This window comes from Cibotium barometz, chromosome 36 (assembly GCF_041138505.1).
Source record: "Cibotium barometz isolate CiBa-2024 chromosome 36, ASM4113850v1, whole genome shotgun sequence".
Lineage (NCBI taxonomy): Eukaryota > Viridiplantae > Streptophyta > Polypodiopsida > Cyatheales > Cibotiaceae > Cibotium > Cibotium barometz.
In genome coordinates, this window is record NC_141081.1 from 20,505,927 (window position 1) to 20,515,719 (window position 9,793).

The window sequence follows — 9,793 nt, forward strand, 5'->3', positions numbered from 1 at the left end:
CAATAAGTAAATGGTTTGATGGTGACAACTAATTGTGAGCCCCAATAGGTAAAGGGGTGAGGACTCCTCGTGTCTAAAAGGCACGGTGCATTTAAGAGGGGTTCAAGTGGGATCGATGGCTGTGGGGCCCGATTTTAGAGACGAGGATGAGGACTCTTCCTTTATCTTGTAATAGATGTTACGGTCTAAAGTTAGGTGGGAACTTGACTTGACTACCTTAACTCTTGACTAGAGAAAGGTGAGTGGTGACTTATGAGGCCATGGAAAGTTTTTGTGAAGCCTTTCTCTTGAAGGACATATCCCTTGTTTGAGGTTGAAAGGCTAGAGAAAGTTGAGTCATGACTGCCAAGATCATGGAAAACGAACGCACAGAAAAGCAAAACCATATGAACTATTCTCAGAAATCAACAAGATGAGGAGCATCGCAGCCCCAGTAGCAGCTAATCTCATGCTTCGATGGGGTTACTTCAAGAAACTGCTCTTCTTCTTCTTCTTCTTCTTCTTCTTCTTCTTGGTAGCAGCTAATATATTACTGCAAGGTAGGCCGGCGAGAGCTGGATCATGCATTCCAATACCCGAGGAGGCAAGCATTCTGATGGAATTCAAGAATGGTGTCCTGGATTTGTCGCATCAGCTCTCAAGCTGGCATGAGACCAACCTGAGCTGTTCTAAGATCAACTCTTCTTCTTCGTCCTCCTGCAGGGCGCCATGGAGTGGTGTCATTTGTGGTAGCCTGCATGGGCGCGTGATTGAGCTTCTCTTGCCCAACATGGCCCTCCAAGGTTCCATCCCTGCCTCCTCGCTTGCTCAGCTCCGATTCCTCCGCACCCTCAACCTTTCCTCCAATAACCTCTCCGGTGGCCTTCCTCCCCAACTCGCCAACTGCACGCACCTGCAAATACTCGACCTCTCCCACAACAATCTCACTGGAAGCCAGCTTGGGGAAGCTTCAGAATCTAATTGGGCTCGATCTTTCTTACAACGAGTTCGCGGGGCTCGTTCCCGATACAGAACCCTTCAATAACACTGCTGTTACAAATTTAACAGGAAACATTGGGCTTTGTGGACCAATTGTGAACCAAATCTGTGATACCAGTTCTCCCAATGATTCAAGTCCTATTAAACATTCCAACCGAAAGACCACATTTACAGAAGTTGGGGTGGTGGTGGCCGTGGTGGGATCAGTACTGGGTGCAACAATGATCCTCGCGCTGGCCGCTTTCCGTTACCGCAAAAATAAGCGCAACCAGGAGCAAGCCTTACAGAGACGCATACGCAGCATTCTTGTAGCAGGGGCGCATTTAATTAATGTCAAGGCCGGTGAAATAAGAGAAGCAACGGGATGTTTTAGTGAAGAGAATGTTTTGGGCAAAGGTAGTGTGGGCACCGTCTACCGAGCTGTTCTTGCAGGAGGAAAAGCAGTGGCAGTCAAATTGCTCCACAACGACATGGCCTTGGCAGACGAGGCCACCTTCAGAAGAGAGGTTAAAATATTGGCTAAAGTGAGACACAAGAATGTATTGAGAGTGTGGGGGTGCTGCTTCAACTTGGACATGAAGGCTATCATTCTAGAGCTCATGCCCAACGGCAGTCTAGACAAGTATCTTCATGGTCGATCAAGGCTTGCAGATGATCAGCGGCTTTCCGGAGAGCAGAAGCTCAGAATACTCCGCGGAGTGGCACAAGGACTAGAGTATCTACACCATCGCCATCCCGAGGGCTCCATTGTGCATTGCGATATCAAGCCAGAAAACATCCTGCTGGATGCAGATCTGGAGGCACGCATAGCCGATTTCGGGATCGCAAAGGTGCTTAAGGGCTGCAGCTTTCAAGGGTCCGCCTCCATTTTGCTGAGAGGGTCGGTTGGCTACATTGCTCCAGGTACGTATAATCTGTGTTCTTTAATTGGTCTTCATCGAGGCAGCTTTGCTGTCGTCTCGAGTGGGTGGTGGTGGTTCATTACATAATAAAGAGGGGGGGAGTCGAGATAAGTCTTGGCTTTGTCTAATACACATGCTATCCGATCACTCCAACACTTACCTTTAAATAATATGTTGTGTGTATTTCCTGACACCTCTAGCATGGCCACTTGTGATCCTTCACTTCTTTTGCCGTGACAAGCATGCCATTGCTCTTCAATTCGTTGTTTATCTCCATGTATTGATTGCCTTCATGTCTCTAATCTCCAGAATATGGGTTCAAACCAGATCCTAGTACCAAGGCAGATGTTTACAGCTTTGGAGTGGTGATGCTTGAAGTCCTAACCGGTAAGAGACCAACATGCAATGAAATATTAGAGGAAGGTCACACATTCTTGTCTTGGGTGAGATCTGCCTACCCAGACAAAGTGTTCACCATTCTCAACACTCCAAATCTCTCACCCAACATTGCATCACAACTAGTTCATGTGGCGCTCTTGTGTACGCAAGACTCACCCATCGACCGCCCCACAATGCTTGACGTATGTCGCATCTTGATGGGTCATGACAATGCAAACTCTCATGAATATCCCAACCTGATCTTGCCAAATGCATTAGAGCTTAATGCATCTCCTAATTCTACACAAGATGAATAATATCATAAGCCTACACCTTTTGTAGCTCTTTCATGTTGTCCTTCAAATAATGCACAATTATGTTCCATGGTTATTGCTACATCCTTGACAAACCCTATTGTCATAATCATTATCGAGAGTGTGACTCTTAGGACCATCCTTTGTAAAAAGGGTCAACTATTGCTAGTAAAAGGGGTTACTGCTCCATCCTTGCCAACCCTATTGTCATAATGATTATGGTGAGTGTGACTCCTTTTGTAAAAAGGGTCAACTATTGCTAGTAAATATAATAAAAACCCATGTTCTATCACATTTGGCCTTATTCTACAAAATAGCATTTTTTCTCACCCTGCTTGTGAGGTAATTATTTATAATGCCAAAAAATGGCACTATAGCGTATTTTACTAGCCAAAATCAAAGAAAACATGCTATCAATTTTTATGGTCCTTGTTTTAAAGAATGATTTTTTTATAGATTTTAGTTATGAAAACCTATTGAACTAAACATTTATCCTTTTTTTGATTGGCTAAGAAAAAATATTTTTATCAACCATTTATGTGGGGAATAATTTTGTGCAAATAGGAAATTGGACAACTATCTATGTCTCTACATAAAAAGGTGTCATCAAGGAGAGGGGGAAGGGGCCGGGGTATGGAAGGGGCTAGTGATTTAATAGATTCTACTTTTAGTGCATTCTTCTTTATATCTTAAAGATCTTCCTTGGGAAGGCCCATCTCTCTCTCTCTCTCTCTCTCTCTCTCTCTCTCTCTCAAAAAAGCCACGGCTATTCACTCATGCTCCACAAAGCCAAGGCCATTCATTCATCAAGCCACAGCCATTCATTCATCAAGCCATAGTCGTTCACTCATGAATCCACGGCCATTCATTCATCAAGCCATAGCCGTTCACTCATGAATCCACGTAAGTAGCCACGCGCAATCCGTAGTGAAGCCACGCCCGTTCCTCTGTGAATCCACGACCATCCCTCCATTGAAAATCTACATAAGGGCCCACCCCTATTCATTTCCCTCACATTTCTTCTTGCCTCCTAGCCAAATTATTACAGTTTTTTCACTCTAATTAATAAGGACCAAATGTATATAAGGCATTTTCTCATAATGAAAAGAGACAATCCCCTTTGTGCTATAGAGAGCTCTCCCTTGTGTCTTGAGTGAGATTGAAGGAGAGAGAGCATTCTAGCATTGTGCCTCTTTACTTGTGTGATTCATGCTTGTGTGTGAGAGTGAGAGAGAATGTGATTGCCTTATGCTATGGTGTGAGCGACTCTACAGACAACGTGGAGGTGGAGGTGGAGCTTCGAGGTTCGAGCTTAACAAGTGAGCTTCGAGGCCTCAAGGGACTCAAGTTTGAAGCATTGGTAAGTACCCTACGACAGTTGTGATCTATTGCTCATCCTTTAGGTGAATGTGTAGAGTTCCCTCTTGGAGGTGTGGTAGCCCATAACATTTTTGGCGCCGCTACGAGGAAACAACTTTGTTTCTTCCATCCTCTTGGAGTTTCGGCTCCCATTGCATAGGATTCATTATTGCCCTTGCATTCTACTAGTGCATTGTGTGGAAAATGAGTGGATAAGATGTGTGTGGTAGGAAAAAATCGTGAGAAATTTGTTGTGAGGTTGTGTATGTTTGTGGTGGAATGGTTTTAGGATAAAGCTTCACTGTTTGTTTTTGTTAACTTTGATATTTGCATCATTGAAAACACCAATGTGAATGAGCAGGTTGGTGTTTGGTTTTTCTTCTTTTTTAAAAATTCATAAAAATCAAAAACATAAGGAACCATTGACTGTGCCAACTTGCATTCCATTCCTTAGGAGTTGCACAATCGATTTGGTATCAATTGGATAAGTATTAAGCACCCAAAATCACAACTTTCGACACGAGAAGTTCCACATGAAGCTGCAGAAAAACATTCACGCCATGAACCATTTCTTGCAATTTCATGCCGTGAATCGCTCACGAAATCAATGCCGCAATTAGTGCTAGAAATTATGGAATTGCCTTGCCAAAATAGGAAACCTTATCCTAACACCGCAAAGTCTACCAAAATTTTTGAGCATGTGAAAGTTCAGCAAAGCATTCACGTCCTGAAACCTTTTGAAGTTGTTCAGGCGTGAAACCCTTCCTGGTTCATGACGTGAAACCTTTTTGAAATTGTTCACGGTGTGAAACCTTCTCTCCAGATTCATGGGTCTGCCAAATCCAACGATTAGTCAGACCAAGGCCACAAGGGTCGGTAAGAGAGGGAAGCCTATATCAAAAAGAGTGGATCTGACCCAAAAGGTAAAAACTTTTGAGCACGTGAAAGTGCATAATAATGTTCATGCCATGAACCTTTCCTACAATTTCACACCGTGGACCATTCTCTTCAGTTTCATGGCTTTTGAAACAGAGCGATAAAATCGAAAGCAAAATCAAATTAGGTTGACAAATAGCTTATCAAATCGTACATACATGCACTTAAGATCTAGAAAACTCATCGAAGATGATCTTACGCCTGATGATAGTGCATCGAATCACCCAAGATCTTCTTTTATAAAAGAAGTGTGGGATCAAGACATTCCGCAAGCACACACCTGAGTGTTTTAAGAAACCTGACCACCGCTGAAATTAGTAGCGAAGAGTCCATGGAAGAAGGGCTGAGATACGCTGTGTTTGGGAAAGAGGAGAAACCACCCTCCCCAACCAAGTCCAGTGGTATCATTGATATCACTCGGGGATTTTTCGTTCCCCAAACCAATCATAATGAAGAAGCACAATCTGCGAGCATGGGTCCATCAACCAGCGCTAGACTCGGTCCACAATAAGAAGTGCCCATCCAAATGTCAAATTCTAGGCTGTCAAATACCGACACCCCCTGAATAAGACGAGACATAGAAAGTGCAGCCAATGTAGGTCAAATATTCTTCCCCACCACCAAGAAAGTAGATTTAGACCTCAAACGGAGTGAGGTGGAATAACGACAACTACAAGAATTGAGCATAAGGAAACAAGAGCTCGATACTCGAAGGAGACGAGAGCTGAGCAAAAGGAAACGGGAAGTTTTAACCCACTCCACGCACGAGGAAAGGAACCAGAAATAGTTATGGGTAGAATGAGGGAGAAATTCCAAACTTGGAACCCATAAACAAGGAATCCAGCATGGAGGTTTACAACCATAGAAGAGGAAGGTAACCTAGCAAGCATGGCGGGTGAAGTAGAGGACCGTCTGTACACCAAAAAGTATATTGAGCAGATGATCAATCACCCTACGTTCCTACAAGACATGAAACTCCTGATTCTGCAAAGACGTACGAAGGTGACTAATGGGGAGTCACTCCAAGGTACAGCGGTTGGACCATCCCATGGACCAAAAATACATAGAAGAGCCAATACAGGAAGGGGACAAGATCTAGGAAGGGGGGAAGCAATTCCTCAACGGCCTAGGATAGATCCAACCATGGACCTTAATGAAGCCACAAGGACAGACCTGCTAAATATAGTGGCAAAGATGGGCCGGGCGATCGGGCGATGGTCAGAGAACTAGGCACTGCTCTAGAATCCCGAACTTCCCAGATGAAACCACATATCATTTCAAAACTTGTCCAAAAGTTCTCTGGGGACGGGGTTCTTATCCAACATGTAGAGATTTTTGAATCCACATGTGTGAAACCTGTGGGCCATTTAGTGATGTGACAATGATACATGCCTTCTCACTAACCTTGGAAGGAAAAGCTCATCAGTGGTTCTGAATCCTTAAGCTGGAGGATAAGGTTAACTTCACAAGACTAAAGAATGTCTTTGTGCCCAATTTTGCCCAAAGTGGTGACAGATTGAGCCCTATGGCACAGTTACAGAATATCAAACAAAAGGAAGATGAGTCGATGAGAGACTATGTGTCTCGTCTAAAGCACTTAAATTTGAGGTGCAAACTTCGAGAGAGGTTAAATGATGATCAGTTTATTGCCTTGCTTCCGAAGAAGGGCCAGGGACCACAAAATGCATGATTACTTGGTACTAGCCCGACCTGCTACTCTTGATGCATGTTGCAAACTGGCAATCAAATATGAAGATAATGTGTTGGGATTGTCGCAATCAGAAGATGTTAAAACATGTTCAACAACTACGACTTCGCGTGTCTCGACCCTACGACAGTTGTGATCTATTGCTCATCCTTTAGGTGAATGTGTAGAGTTCCCTCTTGGAGGTGTGGTAGCCCATAACATTTTTGGCGCCGCTACGAGGAAACAACTTTGTTTCTTCCATCCTCTTGGAGTTTCGGCTCCCATTGCATAGGATTCATTATTGCCCTTGCATTCTACTAGTGCATTGTGTGGAAAATGAGTGGATAAGATGTGTGTGGTAGGAAAAAATCGTGAGAAATTTGTTGTGAGGTTGTGTATGTTTGTGGTGGAATGGTTTTAAGATAAAGCTTCACTATTTGTTTTTGTTAACTTTGATATTTGCATCATTGAAAACACCAATGTGAATGAGCAGGTTGGTGTTTGGTTTTTCTTCTTTTTTAAAAATTCATAAAAATCAAAAACATAAGGAACCATTGACTGTGCCAAGAACTTGCATTCCATTCCTTAGGAGTTGCACAATCGATTTGGTATCAATTGGATAAGTATTAAGCACCCAAAATCACAACTTTCGACATGAGAAGTTCCACATGAAACTGCAGAAAAACATTCACGCCATGAACCATTTCTTGCAATTTCATGCCGCGAATCGCTCACGAAATCAATGCCGCAATTAGTGCTAGAAATTATGGAATTGCCTTGCCAAAATAGGAAACCTTATCCTAACACCGCAAAGTCTACCAAATTTTTTGAGCATGTGAAAGTTCAGCAAAGCATTCACGTCCTGAAACCTTCCGAAGTTGTTCAAGCGTGAAACCCTTCCTGGTTCATGACGTGAAACCTTTTTGAAATTGTTCACAGCGTGAAACCTTCTCTCCAGATTCATGGGTCTACCAAATCCAACGATTAGTCAGACCAAGGCCACAAGGGTCAGTAAGAGAGGGAAGCCTATATCAAAAAGAGTGGATCTGACCCAAAAGGTAAAAACTTTTGAGCACGTGAAAGTGCATAATAATGTTCATGCCATGAACCTTTCCTACAATTTCACACCGTGGACCATTCTCTTCAGTTTCATGGCTTTTGAAACAGAGTGATAAAATCAAAAGCAAAATCAAATTAGGTTGACAAATAGCTTATCAAATCGTACATACATGCACTTAAGATCTAGAAAACTCATCGAAGACGATCTTACTCCTGATGATAGTGCATCGAATCACCCAAGATCTTCTTTTATAAAAGAAGTGTGGGATGAGGACATTCCGCAAGCACACACCTGAGTGTTTTAAGAAACCTGACCACCGCTGAAATTAGTAGCGAAGAGTCCATGGAAGAAGGGCTGAGATACGCTGTGTTTGGGAAAGAGGAGAAACCACCCTCCCCAACCAAGTCCAGTGGTATCATTGATATTACTCGGGGATTTTTCGTTCTCCAAACCAATCATAATGAAGAAGCACAATCTGCGGGCATGGGTCCATCAACCAGCGCTAGACTCGGTCCACAATAAGAAGTGCCCATCCAAATGTCAAATTCTAGGCTGTCGAATACCGACACCCCCCGAATAAGACGAGACATAGAAAGTGCAGCCAATATCGGTCAAATATTCTTCCCCACCACCAAGAAAGTAGATTTAGACCTCAAACGGAGTGAGGTGGAATAACGACAACTACAAGAATTGAGCATAAGGAAACAAGAGCTCGATACTCGAAGGAGACGAGAGCTGAGCAAAAGGAAACGGGAAGTTTTAACCCACTTCACGCACGAGGAAAGGAACCAGAAATAGTTATGGATAGAATGAGGGAGAAATTCCAAACTTGGAACCCATAAACAAGGAATCCAACATGGAGGTTTACAACCATAGAAGAGGAAGGTAACCTAGCAAGCATGGCGGGTGAAGTAGAGGACCGTCTGTACACCAAAAAGGATATTGAGCAGATGATCAATCACCTTACGTTCCTACAAGACATGAAACTCCTGATTCTGCAAAGACGTACGGAGGTGACTAATGGGGAGTCACTCCAAGGTACAGCGGTTGGACCATCCCATGGACCAAAAATACATAGAAGAGCCAATATAGGAAGGGGACAAGATCTAGGAAGGGGGGAAGCAATTCCTCAAAGGCCTAGGATAGATCCAACCATGGACCTTAATGAAGCCACAAGGACAGACCTGCTAAATATGCAGAGATGGGCCGGGCGATGGTCAAAGAACTAGGCACTGCTCTAGAATCCCGAACTTCCCAGATGAAACCACATATCATTTCAAAACTTGTCCAAAAGTTCTCTGGGGACGGGGTTCTTATCCAACATGTAGAGATTTTTGAATCCACGTGTGAAACCTATGGGCCATTTAGTGATGTGACAATGATACATGCCTTCTCACTAACCTTGGAAGGAAAAGCTCATCAGTGGTTCTGAATCCTTAAGCTGGAGGATAAGGTTAACTTCATAAGACTAAAGAATGTCTTTGTGCCCAATTTTGCCCAAAGTGGTGACAGATGGAGCCCTATGGCACAGTTACAGAATATCAAACAAAAGGAAGATGAGTCGATGAGAGACTATGTGTCTCGTCTAAAGCACTTAAATTTGAGGTGCAAACTTCGGGAGAGGTTAAATGATGATCAGTTATTGCCTTGCTTCCGGAGAAGGGCTAGGGACCACAAAATGCATGATTACTTGGTACTAGCCCGACCTGCTACTCTTGATGCATGTTGCAAACTGGCAATCGAATATGAAGATAATGTGTTGGGATTGTCGCAACCAAAAGATGTTAAAACATGTTCAACAACTACGACTTCGCGTGTCTCGAGCCACCAAGAAATTAGAACTCGAAGCAAGCAAGTCAGAAACATGATGGTGGATGAGCTCAATAATACCATATTAGAGAAATTGAAAGTCAAGGAGGGAAGAGAAACATCTGGGCGTGGGCATACTCACCTTTACCCCCCCGTAGAGGGAATTGGTGTGGTCCTCTATGTGCAAATTAAATCACACTACCACCGAGTGTCCATAGTTAAGAGCAAGGCCACTACTCTATTGCGCTCACTGTGTAAAATTAGGAAATCATGACACTTCAATGTGTAGATATCCAAGATTTCCACCCTACGAAAAATAGAAAGGACACGTCACATAGAACTCAAACACACGGTTCTCATTAGTTTGCAC

General features: G+C 43.4%; 1 protein-coding gene across 1 annotated transcript; it reads left to right on the top strand.

The window, feature by feature from the left end:
- The first annotated feature begins 412 nt into the window (after positions 1-412).
- On the top strand, positions 413-2,575 carry LOC147617600 (receptor-like serine/threonine-protein kinase At1g78530). The gene is made up of 3 exons (XM_086775464.1): positions 413-782; positions 934-1,881; positions 2,190-2,575. The coding sequence occupies exons 1-3, from the start codon at positions 413-415 to the stop codon at positions 2,573-2,575; spliced, it is 1,704 nt and encodes a 567-aa protein (XP_086631590.1).
- The last annotated feature ends 7,218 nt before the right edge of the window (positions 2,576-9,793 follow it).

Bases quoted from the DNA above. Each gene is read 5' to 3' on its own strand.
- LOC147617600 (XM_086775464.1), top strand. From the start codon at position 413: ATGAGGAGCATCGCAGCCCCAGTAGCAGCTAATCTCATGCTTCGATGG. The intron at 783-933 runs GTTCCATCCCTG...TCTCACTGGAAG, and splicing joins GCCCAACATGGCCCTCCAAG to CCAGCTTGGGGAAGCTTCAG. The intron at 1,882-2,189 runs GTACGTATAATC...TCTAATCTCCAG, and splicing joins GGTTGGCTACATTGCTCCAG to AATATGGGTTCAAACCAGAT.